Source organism: Gadus morhua, chromosome 4 (assembly GCF_902167405.1).
Source record: "Gadus morhua chromosome 4, gadMor3.0, whole genome shotgun sequence".
Classification (NCBI taxonomy): Eukaryota; Metazoa; Chordata; class Actinopteri; order Gadiformes; family Gadidae; genus Gadus; species Gadus morhua.
The window spans coordinates 19702666-19721775 of NC_044051.1; the positions used below are offsets into that span (position 1 = coordinate 19702666).

At 46.5% G+C, this 19110-nt stretch overlaps 1 protein-coding gene and 1 long non-coding RNA gene across 2 annotated transcripts; one reads left to right on the forward strand and one right to left on the reverse strand.

Moving 5' to 3' along the window:
• Positions 1-670: 670 nt before the first annotated feature.
• On the reverse strand, positions 671-6168 carry dipk1b (divergent protein kinase domain 1B). The gene is made up of 5 exons (XM_030354952.1): positions 5472-6168; positions 4757-4891; positions 4092-4199; positions 3578-3754; positions 671-1832 (listed from the first exon to the last, which is right to left on the reverse strand). The coding sequence occupies exons 1-5, from the start codon at positions 5535-5537 to the stop codon at positions 1020-1022; spliced, it is 1299 nt and encodes a 432-aa protein (XP_030210812.1). The 5' UTR covers positions 5538-6168; the 3' UTR covers positions 671-1019.
• LOC115542626 (uncharacterized) lies at positions 1409-3922 on the forward strand. The gene is made up of 2 exons (XR_003976581.1): positions 1409-1826; positions 3544-3922. It is a non-coding gene; the product is annotated as an uncharacterized LOC115542626 (long non-coding RNA).
• Positions 6169-19110: the final 12942 nt, after the last annotated feature.

A 19110-nucleotide genomic window follows, 5' to 3' on the forward strand; every position in this document is an offset into this window, starting at 1 on the left:
CCTAAGTTGACGGTTAGAATAGTAATTTCAAGTGTTCAAATTCACATTTCCATCCATAGCAATGTTTTTTCTTGATTAAAAATGACTTCTGGTGGCTGAAATGTGAATGTGTTGTATTCAGAACCAAGAAATATGATACCGGGGCTTCCTATTATATATAATAGCTTATTCAAAATTACTCCAATTGATTGCTTTTGAGCTTACTCGATAGTCAATGAAACCCTATCAAATATTTGTTTGAAAATGAAGGACTTGGACACAAGCCTACTGGGGTTGGTGCTCCTGATAAGGCTTGCAGCAAGCTTAAACTGTTTGCATCGTATCTTGTGTTCAATAGCAATCAAGTAGTAGACATTGACCTTTTGAAGGCCCTCACATTTCTTCAATCGCCAGAAATACATGTAATATGCTCAATTTGCAAATGGGCTTTTCAGTATTTTTACCCTGGTCATAAAATGTTAGTTGTGTGATAGGTTCAACCCTTATTAACTTAATAATGCTCAGTTGTCCTAAACTGTATCAAGATCTTAGGGAAAATGACCATTTTATGATCTAAAACAATATCCCTTGCACCATAGTGCAAGTAAAACATGCATTAGTAACCTATTGATGTTTCCACAACAAATAATATTTCAAATTTAAATGTATTTGCGAAAACCAGGGCAATTGGTTATTTCAGAAAACCAAATATTTATTTTCTTTGTTTTCAAACACAGGCAAAATCCCTCTCAATAATAGATTGACATAATACTAAGCTTTACAACACAAAGCATATAACAAAAACACATTTGAAAGAGGCTTCTGCTTTTATTTAATAAATTCACAGTTTCATCTAATTCATAGTCTTGTGTAAAAGCCGATAATGGACCATTGGCAACCAGAAAAAATCCCACTGACAAACGTTAGTGGGTCACACCCTGCTGCTGCAAAAAAAACGTCCTTGCAGTGCTTCCTCTCGGTCCTACAGGACCAGGTCTCTTCTCCCAGCCCCTAACCCCACCCCTCTGCTGGCGTGTGTCTTACGAGTACTGCGTGTTGGAGATCTTCTTCCACAGCAGGGTCTTCAGGTTGTTGAGCACCAGCGAGTGGTGGACCTCCATCTGACTGGCCAGGCCGCTGAGCGTCACGCAGGTGCGCAGCTGCTTCTCCAGGTCCGGCCGCAGCTCTGCTGGTGCCCCGGACAGCAGGAAGTCCTGCAGCAGCGTGCACACCTTGGCCAGGTTGGGCCGCACCACCTCCAGGTTGCACTGCTTGGCCAGCCGGTCGCATGTGGCGGTGCAGTCGCGGCCGTACGTGCAGTCGGCGTTGGTCTCGCAGCGCCGCCCGCGCAGGTACCCCCGCACCGTGGCCTCGGACGCCACGCTGCGCAGGTCGGCCATGCGGCAGTCGTACCGGCCGTTGTAACCCACCTGCCGTGGGCTGGCGTCGCACATCAGGAAGCTGCCGTAGGCGCCGTGGAAGATCTCCTCCACGAACTCCAGCAGGCCGATGGTGATGCGGGCGCGGCGGGGCCAGGCCGGGGCCAGCCAACGGTTGAGGCCGGAGCTCACCGCCTCGGGGACAAGGGGCCGCAGGTAGCTGGGGACGTCCAGCCGGTAGAGGGCGCTGTGGGCCACGCGCTCCGTCACGTAGAGGTCCCCGCAGAAGCCCAGCAGCTTGGGGGTGTGCTCCTTCTCTTGCAGCGCTAGCATCAGGAGAAACTCGTTGATCTGCAGTAGGGCCCACACCGACTTGGCCTCGGCCAGTGACACCTTGCCGTCCCGGGTGACGTCGGCCAGTGTGATGACCCGCTCCACCAGAGCGTTGAGGGACGGCTGGTCACCCAGGTTGGACTTCAGGGGTGCAGGGTTTCAAACCGTCAGTATGTTAGTAAGGCCGTAACAGTGCAATATGTAGTAGTCTTTAAACTATGGTTGTGCAGCACTATCCTTATTTTTCCTGTTATGTTAGGTATAAGCATCTGCGAGAAGAACAAATGTCAAAAGGACAATTCCGGTATTTTGAACATTGAGCCCCCTTTCTGGTTTGTCTAGGATGAAATAGAGGTTAGGGGTTAATTTTGAATATTGGTCCTGTCTCGGGTATTTGGCTCATTTTGAATCGCCCCTGCCTGCTTCACATTGGCTGGCTATGTGAATTCACAAAACTGTCCTTAAAACACCCCTAAACGTTTGTTCTCAGAAATGTGAAACTCATCGAGCAGTCAGTGGTGTTCGTTGTTCCTTATCAAGTATCGTAGCGAAATACAGTTTCTGTCGTGTTTTATTTGGCATTTTGTAAATCCATGTGAACGGAAACCGGACTGGAACCGGAAACGGAAGGGGGTGGTTGTAGTCTTTTCGCTCAGTTCTATCGGTTCAATCAACAGTAGGGCTACAACCGAGCAAAAAGACTACAACCACCCCCCCTTTCCGTTTCCGTTTAAGAACATTTAGGGGTGTTTTAAGGACAGGTTTTAGCCAGCCGTTGTGAAGCAGGCAGGGGTGATTCGAAATTAGCCAAATACAGGACCAATATTCTAAATTTCGGTGTTAACCACTCCATTTCCTCCTAGACAAACAAGAAAGAGGGCTCGATGTTGAAAATACCGGAATTCTCCTTTAATATAGTGGTGACAACCATGTTATTCAACTCTAAAATGTGTGATTTCATCAGGATATACTGTAATAATGACCTTGTAAAGACCTTTGCTGAAAAAAAAGATAATATCATAAAATACTCATATCTTCAATTGTGTAGCATCTGCAGTAGCTGCTATCATTGCTGTACACAGGGAATGGGTTAGCCTAGCGATTGTTAGTACTTGCACTTGGTTCTATGAACATCTTTACTGTACTGACAGCGATATGTTGTTTCACTTCTTATGACAAATGTACTTATTGTAAGTCGCTTTGGATGAAAGCGTCTGCTAAATGCCCTAAATGTAAATGTAAATATTATTCAATACAATTTTATTGATGGAAGTTAAAGTAACATAAAGCCTTTTTCCAAACACGGAAATTGTTTTTAGCAATCTAATATTAAAGCAATAAATCAAGATAACAGTAACTGCTCTCAATGTTTGTTTGCATAGACGCCCTTTTAACAGCCAGTGTGTAAATGTATCCCTTTTCAAAAAGCACATCTTGCTAATAATAGGATCGTTTTTCCCCTGCACTACACACTAAGGTTTACTATAAAGACTGGCTGCTTTGACCAGAACATTAATTCACTGCTTCCCTCAACTGTATGTACGATAGCGCCTTTCAGCGTTGAGACACAATAACGTGACTACCTGCCTCTATACATGTTGAAGCGTTTCAACTAATGACCTTTGTTCTAGCAGCTGAGGGCCCCTGGCATTAACCATGCATCATTGACCATGCAATGGACATCCCCCAGTTTCACTTCCCCTGATGTTCTCTACAGGGGTGCGGTTGTATTGAGTGTGCGCTGGGAGACACAGACAGCTGGTTAAGCGTTTGTGTTGAATGTGAACAGAATAAATATTTTAAATAGTGTTATAATTGACTTTGTGTAATGTTTATCCGGTGTACATTTAAGGGTAATATCTGCAGAGACAGAGGAAGAGAGGCACCTTGAAGAAGCTATGGAGCATCTCCCTGAACTCGTCCATGGACGTCCCGCGGGTGGGCTTGTCAAACAGGCTGGTCTCCGGTCTGAGTCCTGGGTCCGGAGCCCCCTCCGCCTTCAGGCTCTCCTGCAGCCCACACTTGATCACCACGGGCCGGTCCTTCCACTGGCCATCGTACACCTACATGTAGCATGAAGGTGGGTGGGGCGAGGCGAACCACCTCCGCCACCGATACGTCATTCAGTGTCCTTGCAACATGTGTACCCACTAAGATTCATGTAGTAAGCCCCACCTTGCATCCGTCCGGTTCTCATGAGGTTAATGTAAATAAACACACTTTTGATTATAGCTCTCGGAGTTGTCCGTTTGGAGATGGATGCGCTATATATGTGGCTGTGTGTGTGTGTGCGTGTGTGGTATGCGTGTGTTTTCGTACGTGTTCGTCTGCGTATGTGGGTGTGAGCATGTGTGTGCTTGTGTATGTGCGTGTGTGTGCTCCATGTGCTTGTTTGTGTACCTGGTAAGCAGGGGATGTGGACAGGCACCTCTGCAGGGTCAGAGTCCTCTGGTCACACAGGGCCTTGCAGGCTGACCCAGAGATGATTCCTCTCCTGTAGTGATCACACTGGAGACCCAAACAGGAAACAAGTGCCATTAACCACAGGAAATGTCCCAAGAAGATCCATCTAGTCTAAATTTAGTCATGTGAAACCCCCTGCTTTCCCTGATCGGTCAGTAAACTGCTGTGGACAGCAGATTGGTTTATTAAGAAGGAAAGACATGTTAGAAGGAGAAAGAGTTGGATTTGGATACGTGTCCACTACACACAGTATGTTGTGGGATTTTACTTTATGGCCTATTTACTTTATGCCACTATTAATGAGGGAGATATTCTCACCCTCATTAATTGTGAGCTGTAGGTCGAGCCATATCTTATGTTGTACGCATCTGTCTAATGTGCTGCTCTACAGTGATCCTTGCTTGTTCACAATTAATTGCTTCTAATTCCCTGCTTTTTTATACTTGAACTGAAATTAATTTACAACCTGCCTATAACTTTTCTCAAATAACTCTTACACATGCATTCACTTTAGACAATCGGGTGCATAATATCTAGCCTACTGTTTAGGATACCCCTGTAAAGCACTTAGAGGTTCATTAAAGTTCACCAGTATAACTTACGATGACCACTTGACAGACGTGTCCACGGCAGAGCTCAGTGTAGGAGGCGTACTGCATGTAGACCACCCAGCTGGCCCCCAGGATGCATAGCCATGCCAACAGCAGGTACTTCACCTTTATGGCTGGGAGGCGACTCTGGGAAAATGAAGGATATAAATAATGAAGGCGTGGAGATCATGAATATCAAATAGGGGCCAGTCTAGGACTTGACCTTTTGGGGGACTTAGCCCCATGGAATGATGGATGTTTCACATCTGCAATGGTTTGTTTTGAAGGCAACTGACTAGGGGAAAGGGGGACACCCCCAAGACGTCAGAGATTTAAAAGGGTTACATCTAATCTTGGAAGGGAAACTTACATGGGGACTGAAATAGTCATAAATTCCCCCTGAATGCAAAAATCCTAGTATGGTTGGCATCTACAGTATATACGATCTCACACGTTTTTGCCTATAATTGTATTCACAAAGGAATACATTAAGTTAATTAAACACATTAATATGGTCTGGCTCTATGTTAGATACATGGAGATGGGTATCAGTAGGCTATGTTAAAAAGTGTCCATCACTATCGATGTCAGCATCTCTCCGATGGGAGCACTAGAATATGTCGGGCAGCCTATTCATTAATGCCTGAAGCATATCGACCACTGACACGTGGATAGCAGCCTTATAGAAGGGGTATTTTGAAAATGGCGTATTATTATCTGTCCGTACCTGAAAGCCCTTCGACAGAGGGCAGAACACCATAAAGTGAACCAGCCTCCGTAGAGCCCTGGGCATCGTGAGCCGCTCCGTCGGGATGGATGGCGGGTCCCCGTTGAATCACATGGCCCGGTGCGACAGTAGCTCAGGAGGTCGAACGGGTTGACTGGTAACTTGAAGGTTGCTAGTTCGATCCCCGGCTACTCCTGGCTCGGTGTCGAGGTGGTCCAGAGCAAGACAACTCACCCTGATGAGCTGTGCTGTCGCCCTGCGCCGTCGCTGTGTGAATGAATGGTTGTAGGTCGCTTTGGATTAAAGCGTCAGGAAAATCCCCTAAATGTAAATGAACCCGCAGAGTGCGAACCACATCAGCAAACCAACACTCCACATCCGCGACGGCATGTTCACTGTTCATACACAAGCGGTTTATTCGGTGCAGCCGGACTTCGGGTTACATCGCTGTCCTGGTTCTCGGAAGGATGAGCAGAGAGAGTCCGTCGTGGTTCCGGGGAGCCGCCTGCCTCTATCCTCATGGATCACAGCATTCACTGTCAGCTCGAATGAAATAAAAAGAATGTCCGATATTTTGGATGGCACACAAATTTGTGCCAATTGGCATTCTCTACCAGTCCCGGAACATCATGTGGCCATCGTCCTACTCTTTGGATCGCAGCGTGTTCACATCGATCCAGCTGAGCGCCTATTTAAAGGCACAGGCCCTCATTTATAGATGTATTTTAGATCCGACTTGATGCGAGATATATATATATATATATATATATATATATATATATATATATATATATATATATATATATATATATATATATATATATATATATATGTAATTATTTTTAACCTTATATATATTTATTTCATTTATTCAAAAACCAGAACAACATTTCATACATCAAAAAAATCCAATGGGACAATTAAGAAAGCTATTTAAAACACGAGCAATCCTTGCTTAATGCGACTTCAGTGATCCCCTTGAACGTCTCAATTGGGACCAGTCGCTCCAGTTTTGTCTATTCCATCTCTCTTGAGCAAAAAAGTTAAACGCAATCTTTCCTGATATACTAATCGGCAATTGGAAGGCAATAGGCCTAGGCCTACTACACATATTGTTATAGAAATAACTCTAAAGGTGCTGGATATGCTATTATCGTGGTGTCAGCTGTTGAGTGTAGTGAACTGGGAGGAGAATATCCGTTCCGTGCGGAAAGACTGCCTATGTAATCACACACTTTCATGAGTAGGCTAATCAACATCGCATTTCCAATATCTGCAACTTGCTTAATCTTATCTGAACGATTGAACCTTGACATTTATCTTAGGCCTACTCGTGTTTCTGAAATAGCCTAGGCCTACAACTGGAAATGCAGTAGGCCTATTTGAATTTAAAAAAGGCGAATTAAAAAAGAAATACCCAAAACATGTGATGTGTTTTGAATTTGCAGAAAGTTTTGAAAAATCCAGGATGCCTGAGAGCCTTACTGCATTATACTCCATAATAGTTGTTTCTTTAGGAACCTGAATGTTGTCTTTTCCTTCACAGAAAAAAAAATATTTCCACTATAAAATGATGCAGACTATCTGCAGGCACAGATAGATGAATAAAAATCCACCAGAATGCAGGAAATTAAGTGTTTGACGCTTAAAAGTTTCTAGGGGAGCACCCCCATACCCCCCACCTATAATTTGTCCCCTAAAATGTTGAAATGAAACCTAGCCTATAGGGCTGTCATTTTTTCCAAAAATGAAATTCGAACGAATTTCGAATGTCCATAATTAATTCGAATACATTCAAATACATTCGACCCCCCCTCCCCCCCCCCCCCCCCCCATAGAACACGACAACAGTCTTGATTTTTTATGTTGCTCTTTTTATTTCTTGTGGAAATCACGTATACCTACTGAATTCATAACAGCACAGGATAAAAACACATCTTTGATAACACATTTGTAAACACAACAAGAGGAATCTCCGACACACAAGTGCGGCTGTCTTTTACACATTAACAATAACTCGCGCGGCTGTACACTCTGTGCTGCTCCGCTCGGCAGTTGTTCCTCTGCTGCTACATTTCGGTGGTAAGCTAGCAGATATGTGCGCAAATTTGATGTTGTCGATAAGTACGACAGCTCTCTTTTACAAAGACGACAAACTGCCTTGTCTCTGTTTGTGACTTTTCCACCCACGGTGTAAAAGCCAAAATGCTTCCATACGCTGCTTTTTAAATGTGATGGTGTCGGTATGGTCCGCTCAGCATTGTACTCCTCGCAATTCTCCATTTTTAATAGCAATTTTTTAATAGCTGTATCTCGGTTCGCGTTCTCTTCAGTTACGTTTTGTTTCAAAACCCTCTTGGCCTATCTGTATCGAATGTTGATTCAACATTCGATACTAGAGGTGTCCGATATTATCGGCCCGATATTAGCATAAAAATGTAATATCTGTCAATATCGGTATCGGATTTTCTTTGCCTTGAAAACCGATTTTATTTTATTTTTTTATTTTTTTATAGCTCAAATAAATGTTTTCAAAATTGTGCAGTACAGTGCACATTGTAATTGACTCATATTTGTGCATTTATTCAATTAAGGTTATTGAGTTTTAGTTAAAGAAACATACTGCTATGTTGCATATAGTTGTTCAGGTACAATGTTTTATCATTTGGGAAGTCAAGTTTGCCCTATTTGTTGTGGGCATTGTCAAGATTATCTCAGGGAGAGTGTAATCCAAACTGTTGTCTGAGACCATTAAAAAAATAAAAATAAACATGGCACTTTTCCCTTAAATTAAGTTGAAGTATTTTTCTTATTTTGCACAGACAATGTTAACATTTGGAAAGCCTTGTTGCATTCAAGAATGCATCCAGTGGGGCATCACAATAACATTATGCATGTTGTGTTAATTCCACAACAGGAGATATGTAATGTTACCTAAATTAGGTTTGAGGAAAAATAACCCAAATATCGACATCGGTATCGGCTGATATCGGAATCGAAAATTTAGAGTTGGACAATATCGCATATCGGATATCGGCAAAAAAGCCAATATCGGACATCCCTATTCGATACAGATAGCCAGGCCAAGAGGGTCGGCAACAGGTCAAACTGATATACAATTTTAGCGCGCCCTCTGCTGGATCGAAAGCAGACTACTTAAAATGGTCTGAAGTTCTTATGAGACGGCAGCACACGCAGTTCGAATGGAGAATTACACTTCGAATTCAAACTTTTCACCCCACCTTCGAACGAATATTCGAACTTCGAATAAAAAGTGACAGCCCTGCTAGCCTTTATGACCCTCTACGCAGGTTGTATACAATATATTCATAAATATGTTATTTTTACTTTTTGGATTAAAAAGAAGGCATGTCAGTAAACTCCATGTCGGCCCTTAGTGTGATTAGTGGCCCTTTGTGAAAATGAGTTTGACACCCCTGATATAGGTAATGTAAGGTCTGTCTCACTTGTATTCATTTTACTCTTAAATAACTTGAATGGAACTTTAGATGTCTGGGGATAAGCAGCAGTCAGGTAGCTATTCAATGTAATTACCTGCCTATTTTTTTTATTTAGGTAAAGCATTATGAAAATAAATGTGCATGCGCAATAAAGTATACAACAAAATTTGCCTGTCCTATTCCCTCTTGGGCTAAGCCCCGGATGTTTCAGAAACCTAGCAACGCCCCTGATATTTCGTCTTAAATACCAGTGGCTTTTTAAAAAACAAAATATTATGGTCTGCGTATGATTTACTAAAGCTACAAATACAATTTACGAGAGAGAAAGATGTATATATATTAGTGCTGTCAAGCGATTAATCGCATTAATGCCATAGTTAACTCATGATTAATCGCGATTAATCACACATCTTTTTTCTATGCTAAATATCCCTTGATTTCTTTGTCTCATTATTTTTTCTAATTTTAATGCTCTTATCAACATGGAGAAGTGCATCGGCCTGACTTGTGCAAATGTTTTTTTATTGATAACAACATTGGCATATCCTACTGATCAAAAAAAAAGCCTATAGTGCACTTAAACGATGAACATACAAGCATACTGCCTTGAACATAGCAGTCGGGCTACTGCTTCTTTGTTTTGAGCCAAAAAAAAATAATAATAAAAAAAAATTGCGTTAATCGCGCGATATTTTTTTAACGCCGTTAAAATTGGATTGTGTTAACGCCGTTAATAACGCGTTGAACTGACAGCACTAATATATATAGATATAGCTATTCATATATATAGGCTGGTGGACAGAACTCTAGTTGAGAGGATGGGTTTATTTATTTGTTCATTTAAAGAGCATGAACATTAATCTACATTGTTTGTTTACACTCAAAATGTAAATGTTACAGTTAGCAAATATCCACATTTTCATCTGTAGTTCCTTGGCAGGTCAACACATCATCACATACAATTAATATGAAAGAATGCAAGAAGGAAAGTAAGAAAAGAAGGAAGAGAGAGAGAAAACAGACATGAAAAATAAATAATAAGTACAGAATAAAGAACGGCAGTACGGTAGATCAGCCATTGATGATTGCAGTTTTTATGTTTTTAATCAGCCATCTCTTAAGTTTGGTTTCAAATTATAGAAAGCTGGTGCTTTCAATAGGAAGTGTGAGAAGACTGTTTGGCCAAACTAACTACGTCTATACTAACACAGTCTCTCCTGGTGGCTGCCCTAGTTGCCCTGCCACTGCTGTTTTTCTGCTGTATAAACTCACCCAGTGGTGGAGGTGGTGGTCATTGGCCTGCCTTGCCTGAAACAGCTCCGGCCCATTTGTTTTCTGTAATCCATTGAAAATTGCATCCAAAACATTGTTTTTATTTTTTTTCTGAATACAGAGTTTTTATAACAGATTAGTAATTTTAGAAATCTCTCAAAATAGGTCTCTACACAGGACAAAGATGAGTCACTCAATAGAGACACCTTTAGGCCAAATAACATTACTACAGCTATTAAAGGAATTTTTCAATAAATCGTATTTATTTGAACAGATTTAAAAAAATATATATATATCTCCTTATCTTTGACCTCGGCCAATATCCGCTTGCTTGGGGTCAATTTTGGATATGACGGTATCAGGGGCCGTCCCTGTCCCGCAGGAGCGGTAGCCCGGTTATCTGGTGCAGGTCCTGGGACAACAGGTGCCACAGGGCTTGCGGACGCATCCCCTGCTGCAGGCCAATTCCCTTCTTATCCGTTGCGGGTCCTTGAATGGCTGTTGCACGTGCCCTGCAGGCAGAGATGAGTCGTCCCCTTCCTTCCCATTCTGTGCGGAGGCATTCAGGGGGGCTTGCAGGGAGGTGACCGTAACTCCCCACTTGATAGCCACGGATGCATCGATACAACTTTCCTCTGCACCAGAGTCAATGAGCACAGATGTGGTGTGCTGATGTCACCTCCACATCACACTGGCTCTCAGAATAGTCCGGAGGGATGGGTTGATATTTAAGGGAATTTTGCTCTCCACATCTCTCCGTCTCACTTGTGAGCAATGTCTTTTGGACAAGTGAACAAGAAGTGAGCTTGATGACCACAGTAGAGCAGGCTTTAGAATCCAACCTACTCTTCCTCTCAGCTGGCTCTCTCAGTCCGGTCGATATGCATAGGCTCAGGTTGGGCTAGTGAGCCAGGCCAGCTTGACCCAATGGGAGCCAGATAAATAAAGATGAGCGGTGATCAGTTCGCTGCAGGTGTTGAGTGAATCCCTCAATCTGTGCTGCTGACTCAGCCAAGTGTCAACACGGATTGCCACATCCACCAAGTCGTCAAACAAAGTAGGCAGGCCACGGGGAATAAGCTAGTCTTTAATCTCTTCAGAAAGGCCCTTGAAAAAAGAGTGCATCTTGGTTCCAGCCCGTGGACGAGGCAAGGGTACGGTCTTCTATTGAGAAGTCAGAGTCTGTGCCCTTGATGATCTCCTATGCGGCCGTCCGAAGACTATAATGTTCAAACAGGCCCTACTTGCAGAAAGCAAATCATCTATTCTATCAAGGGGGTAGGTATTCTTTACGGTAAACTCATCAAGATCCCCATCCTTTTACCGTACCATGACTAATCCAGCCGCCCATGGGCTCTGAGAGGGGCATACTATTTGCTGGTCCTGCATTTGTCCTAGCTGGGTCATTAGGCCTGCTTCTCATTCAAAAACTCGTATTGTAGACGACGTTCATCACACATATGTAAATAAAACATATCCAGATGTACTGGGCTCTACTCCAGATGTTACCAAGTGCTGATTGTTATGTATCCATGACAGTGTTTAGGGCATGCCCGTATTTTGATAGCATGCCTGTATTTTAATGTAACGGATGACGTGTTTCCGGTGACGTGTGTCCGTTGGGATAAGTTGGAGTAAACAGTTGAACTCATGAGGCTCCCGTGTTTCGCGTAGTGTTTTACACACATAACATTGGCGACGAGGATGGAGTTTTCACTCCCACCACCTACACCTTTCCTGACACTACCAGGCGAGCCTCCGGTACCGTGGATTCGTTGGCTGGAGTCGTTTGAAACATACCTCGCAGCTCTCGGACTGGAGGATGCTAGCGACCCACGACGAAGAGCACTCCTTGTTCATTGCTTCGGTACTGAGGGACAGCGCATTTTCAGAACCCTGGGACAGGCAAAAAAGTACAGAGAAGCTACAAAACTCCTTGAAGCACACTTTGCTGCTCCACAGACGGTAATTCTCCGCCGAATAATCTTCCGGCAGCGCAGGCAAAAAGCGGGTGAGTCAGTACAGCATTATATAGCCGACCTCCGCAGCTTAGCGGTTTTCTGTAAATTTGGTGAAATGGAGCAGGAGATGATAAGGGACCAGCTTGCAGAACACGCAGCCCACCCCAAAATTCGGGAAAAGTTGATTATGTCACCAGATGATTTGACTCTTAAAAAAGCACTGGAAATAGCCTTGCAATTAGAAAAAGCTACCGAGCTGACATCACAACTAGCTTCCCGCGCTTCCTCTCAGCCTGCATTGACGCAACATGTCGAAGATTCTGAGCGCTCACCTAGCCCTGCATCGTCAGACACAGACCCAGGGATTAACTACACATCCCACACACGTAGCCAGCCACGTCGCGGTTGTGGCAACTGTGGATCCTCTTCCCACATGAGCAGAGCCCCAACATGCCCGGCCAGGGGAAAAGTCTGCCAGTCCTGCGGGAGAGACAACCACTTCGCCAAAGTCTGTCGCTCTGTGCCGTCCGTGCTCGGCCCACGGACAGGCCCACGACAGGCTGTGGCTAGCTCATCAGCCCCAACACCCATACACTCTGTCAGCTCTGCACGTGCGTCCTTCAAGACGTGCACAGTGGAACTAGATGGGGTCTGTGTTCCTTTACTGCTGGATACTGGAGCGGCTTTATCCCTCCTCAACTGGTCCACAGTCAAGCGCTTCCTGCCCCACATCACGCTGCAGACGCCTTTGGCTGTTCTCCATGGATATGGCAATTCTAAGATCGACTTAGTGGCCTCCCTCAGCTGTCCGGTGCGCCATGGCAACACATCCTTGGCTACCTTCACTTTTCAAGTGGCACGCCATGGAGCTAACCTCATGGGGCTGGATCTCATCACCAGCTTGGGCTTCACGTTCATGGACAGCGGTGGAGCAACAATTCACCAGGTCAGCTCACCATGGGAACAGCGATGGCCAGCACTCTTTTCTGGCCTAGGCTGCATCTCAGCTTTCACCCATCAACCTCTGCTTCGCAAAGACATACACCCTGTCATACAGCCTCTCCGCCGCATTCCCCTGGCACTACGCGATGACGTCTCAGCAGAGCTGACAAAGCTGTTGGACTTAGGCATCATTGAGTCAGTCAACGCCTTGCCCTGGATCTCTAACCTGGTCATCGCGAAGAAGAAGTCAGGTGGTTTGCGTGTGTGTGTGGACCTGAGGGCGGTTAACAAAGCCGTGGTGCCCGACAAATACCCGCTGCCCACAGCAGAGGAACTGACCTCTCAATTTTACGGCTCCAAGATTTTTTCAAAGCTTGACCTCCGCCAAGGCTACCTGCAGGTACCCCTGCACCCAGACAGCCGTAACCTCACCGCTTTCGTCACACACGCAGGCGTTTTCCGCTACACCAGGGTGCCGTTTGGTCTTTGCTCCGCCCCTAGCTGCTTCCAGAAGATAATGTCCACCATCTTCGCTGGCATCCCAGGGGTGGTGATATTCCTGGACGACATAGTAGTACACGGATCAACGGCTGCCATCCACGACCAACGACTCACACAGGTACTCGACACGCTGGTTTCCCATGCCCTCACACTGAATGGGGAGAAGTGTATTTTCTCTGCGTCCGAGGTGGAGTTTGTGGGGTTTCGCCTTTCCCCAGAAGGCCTCAGCCCACTGCACTCTAACGTGGAGGCCATTCAACGGCTGCCCATGCCCTCCAGCCCTGCCCAAATTGCCTCCTTCCTGGGCATGACCGCCTATTACTTGCGTTTTCTTCCTCAGTATTCTTCCACCACTGCCCCTCTACGACTGCTCCTTAAAAAAGACGCCCATTGGGCATGGACCCCTGCCTGCGAAGATGCGGTCATGCAGCTGAAGGCCCAGCTCATCGCACAACCAGTACTCGCCCACTTCGACCCACCCAGCCCGACGCTGGTCACCTGTGATGCCTCCAACTACGCAGTGGGGGCTGTGCTGTCTCAGCTTCACAACGGCACAGAGCGGCCGATTGCTTTTGCCTCCCGAGCTCTTAATTCGGCAGAGCAGAAGTACTCCGTGGGGGAGAGAGAGGCCCTAGCCTGCGTCTGGGCCTGTGAGCGGTGGCATATGTACGTGTATGGCCAGTCATTCACATTACGTACGGACCACCAAGCGCTTACAGCCCTGCTGGCCACATCTGGTTCTGGGCACAGGCCTCTGCGCATCCACCGCTGGTATGAGAGACTTCACCAGTACAATTTCACACTGCAGTTCACACCGGGAAGAGAGAATGTGGTGGCGGACTTACTGTCACGCTCCACCCCACCTCCAGCTGTGGAGCCGACTCCAGACAACAGCGACCTGGACCTCATTCAGCTCCTCCACTCCCCTCTCGAGGCAATAGTGTCACTTCAAGATCTCCAACAGGCCTCTGAACAGGACCCAGTGCTCTCACAGCTCCGCACTTTCATCCACTCCGGGTGGCCTCCAGCCTCTGGCCTACCAGACAGTCTAGCTCCTTTCCGCCGGTTTAAAGATGAACTCTTCTGCTGGAACGACCACTGCGTTGCAAGGGGCCATCGCACAGTCATACCCTCCGCTTTACAGCCACGTGTCTTGTCCATGGCCCATGAAGGCCACCTGGGCATTGTCAAAGTGAAACAGCGCTGCAGGGAAGTGGTCTGGTGGCCAGGAATCGATGGCGATGTGGAGGCTATGGTGAGAGACTGCACAGCCTGCCTGGTGAGTGGAAAGACCGGCCCCCCACCAGCTCCTCCCCTTCAGCCACTGCAGTGGCCAGCTGGTCCTTGGGAGCACATCCAAATGGACATTTGTGGTGAGCTCCGTGGCGTCCCACATCACCAACGGTTCCTCATCGTGGCCTATGACCTGTACTCTAAGTGGCCTGAGGCAGTCTCTACAGGGTCAGTCACCACACAGGCAGTCATTGACTTTCTGGAGGTGCTTTTTGCTCGTTGGGGCATGCCCACAACAATCACCACAGACAATGGGCCGCAATTCATCTCTGCAGAGTTCACGACTTTTCTGAGTGAGCGGGGGATCAGACACATACGCACAGCCTTCTATAACCCTCAGGCGAATGGGGGTGTGGAGCGCATGAACCAGATGCTGAAAAATGGTATCAGAGCTCACCTAGCAGAGGGGTTTCAATTCTCAGCAGCACTCCTGCGGACCCTACTGCACTACCGAGCTGCTAAACACACTACAACAGACAGCTCACCAGCACTTCTGATGTTGGGGCGGGAGCTATCACTACCCCTGGATCGCCTTCGTGTTCCTGCTCACCTGACATCACAGGGGGCCCAGCGGGAAACAACTGATCAGCTACGTGACCGAGTCTCAGCACGACAGCAGGCAACTAAACAGCGCTTTGACCGGTCCCACAGGGCCAAACACCCAGCTTTCACCATTCTGGACTGGGTCAGGGTCAGGAGGCCCACAAGGGGCCATAAGCTTTTGTCATTCTGGTCAGCGCCTTTCCAGGTGACTGAGCAACTGGGGCCTGCCACCTTTCGTCTCTCAGATGGAACGCGGTGGCATGCACGCCGCCTCCGCAAAGTGGCCACACCTACCGCGGCAGACCTGGAGGCCAGCCGAGATCCTGATCCGGACTCTGGAGGCCCAGTCAATCCTGCAGCACGACCAGTCCGTGCCCGTGCCAAACCGGGCTACCTCAGGAATTACTATGTTTGAATTTATTGAATTACTATGCTTAAATGTATTGAAGTTATTGAATTACTATGTTTAAATGTATTGAATTTATTGAATTACTATGTTTAAATGTATTGAATTTATTGAATTACTATCTTTGAATGTATTGAAGGAATTGCATTTTATCTTGCAGGTTTTAACCTCATCAAGACTGTTAGAGTTACTTTAGTCTGGTGTTCTAAAGCACTTTACCTTTTAAATAGCCTCAGAATCAGAATCAGAATCAGAATCACTTTTATTACATCTTATAGTACAGTACTCAAGAGTAAAATTCTTAGGCTTGGTTCCTCAACATTCACATAGCAGCAACAGTAAAAGATAAAATAAATAAGAATAAGAATAAGAAACCATATGAAAAGGAACAAAGTAAAAATAAATAAATAAATAAATAAGTAAGTAGCAGCATCAATAATACTAAAAAGTAACAACAGTCTGTTGTTGTGGTGTGCGTGTGGATGGTTGGGGCGTAGTGTGTTTTTCCAGGAGTCTGACTGCTTGGGGGAAAAAACTGCTTGTCATCCTCTGGGTTTTGGCCCTTAGGCTTTGGTACCGCCTCCCTGACGGCAGTAGCTCAAACAGTTTCTGGTTGGGGTGGCTGGGGTTCCCAATGATTCGGAGGGCCTTCCTGACACACCGGGCCTTGTAGGTATCCTGGATGGAGGGAAGCTCACATCCGCTGATCCTCTCAGCTGTCCGCACTACCCTTTGCAGCATTTTGCGGCTTTGGGCAGTGCAGTTCCCGTACCAGGCAGTGATGCATCCAGTCAATATGCTCTCCGTTGTGCCTCTGAAGAAGGCCCCCAGGATCTTGGGCCCCACGCCAAACTTTTTCAGACGCCTAAGGTGAAATAGGCGCCGCTGTGCTTTTTTCACCACCTGGTTGGTGTGCTCCTCCCAGGTGAGGTCTCTGGTGATGTGGACTCCCAGGAACTTAATGCTGTGTACCCTCTCCACAGCAGACCCATTGATGGAGATGGGGTGTTGAATCTGTCTCTTCTTCCTGAAGTCCACTACGAGCTCCTTGGTCTTATCGGTGTTGAGAATGAGGTTGTTGTCCTGGCTGTACTGAGCCAGACAGTCGACCTCGCTCCTATAGGCCGTCTCATCACCATCAGTGATCAGGCCCATGACTGTCGTGTCATCGGCGAACTTGATCACTGCATTGGATCCATGTGTAGCCACGCAGTCATGGGTGTATAGGGAGTAGAGGAGGGGGCTTAGGACACAGCCCTGGGGGGCTCCTGTGCTGATGGTCAGAGGGGCGGAGATCTTAGGACCCATCTTCACCACCTGTTTTCGATCCGTCAGGAAGTCAAGGATCCAGTTGCATAGGCTGGGATCAATGCCTAGGTCCCTGAGCTTCCTGTCGAGTCTGGAGGGGACTATTGTGTTGAATACCGAACTATAATCAACAAACAGCATCCTCACATAGGTGTTCCTCTTGTCAAGGTGGGCGAGGGCTAAGTGGAGTGCTGTGGCAATGGCGTCATCTGTCAATCTGTTCTTCCGATAGGCAAATTGGTGGGGGTCCAGGGCTGGTGGCAGCATTCTGCAGATCAGCACCTTGATGAGCTTTTCAAAGCATTTGCTCACTATGGGGGTGAGAGCAACAGGGCGCCAGTCGTTTGGGCATGTTACCTTGCTCTTCTTTTGTACAGGAATGATTACTGATGACTTGAAGCAGGCTGGCACTATGCCCGTGGAGAGGGAGAGGTTGAAAATGTTTGTGAATACACCAGCCAGCTGGTCCGCACATACTTTGAACACCCGGCCAGGTAACCCATCTGACCCGGCCGCTTTTCGGATGTTGATGCGTTTGAACACCACACGTACATCCTCTTCTGTGATGACAAGAGCGCTGGCTGTATTATCTGCGTCCTCTGAGTAGGTCCTCTCTAGGAGACTGGTTTGGCTCACTTCAAAGCGGGCGTAGAAACTGTTCAGCTCGTCAGGTAAAGAGACAGAAGTATCAGCTGTGCAGCTAGAGGTCTCTTTGAAATCAGTGATGGTGTGTAGTCCCTTCCACATTCTGCGTGGGTCATTGCTGCTCAGCTGTGCCTCTATTTTTTTGCCATAATCCCTCTTTGCTGCTTTGATCACTTTTCTTAGGTTATACCGGGCAGCTTTAATTTCAGTTGTATCTCCCGTTCTGAATGCTGTTTTCCTAATAGTAAGTGCTGTATTAACATCAAAATTAATCCATGGTTTCCTGTTTGGATATACACGGACTGTTTTTGTGGGCACTACTTCTTCTATCACCTTTCCAATGAGACCCAGCGCTCCTTCCGCGATCTCGTTGACGTCACCACTGTTCTCCGCGAACTCAGTCATGGAATCAAAGCAGTCCTGGAGGATAGCGTCTGATTCGTCAGACCAGCATCGACATGTGCGCGTGATTGGTGGAGACGTTTTCAGCCTGTGCTTGTAGGCGGGCACAAGGAGAATGGAAGAGTGGTCTGATTTGCCGAACGGGGGGCGGAGGAGGGGTTTGTATGCATTGCGGAATTGAGTGTAGGCGTGATCCAAGCATCTTCCGCCTCTCGTATTTACAGTTATGTGTTGATAGAATTTTGGCAAAACTTTCTTCAGCGACGCTCGGTTAAAGTCTCCAACCACTATTAGAGCGGCCTCTGGGTGACTGTTTTCTATTTTGCTGATGGTTACGTACAGTTCCTTGAGTGCGACGTTTGTGTCAGCTTGTGGTGGAATATAAACTGCTATGCATATGACAGCAGTAAAGTCTCTCGGAAGCCAGTGTGGGCGGCAGAGCAGGACTAGGTATTCGAGGTCCGGGGAGCAGAATGACTTGAGTGAGTGAACACTTACCGGTTTACACCAGGCTTTGTTCACCATGAAGCATACACCTCCGCCTTTACTTTTCCCCGAAAGTTCTCTTGACCTGTCCGCACGATGTACAGAGAAGCCCATGGGAGAGATTTCGTAGTCCGCGATATTTTCACCCAGCCACGTCTCTGTTAGACAGATGATATGGCAGTCCCTTGTTTCCTGTTGGAAGGTAATCCTTGCTCTCAACTCGTCCAGTTTGTTTTCTATGGATTGCACGTTGGCTAGCAGAATGCTGGGGAGAGGTGTTTTGCCTTCTCGCCGTCTGAGTCGGACGAGCAGGCCAGCCCGTCGCCCACGTCTCCGGCGTCTCCGACGCGGTAGTAGGGCCGTTGTTAGGCATTTGTTTACGTTTGCCAGCTGGGGTTCCCAGTAGAAAAACTCCGGTT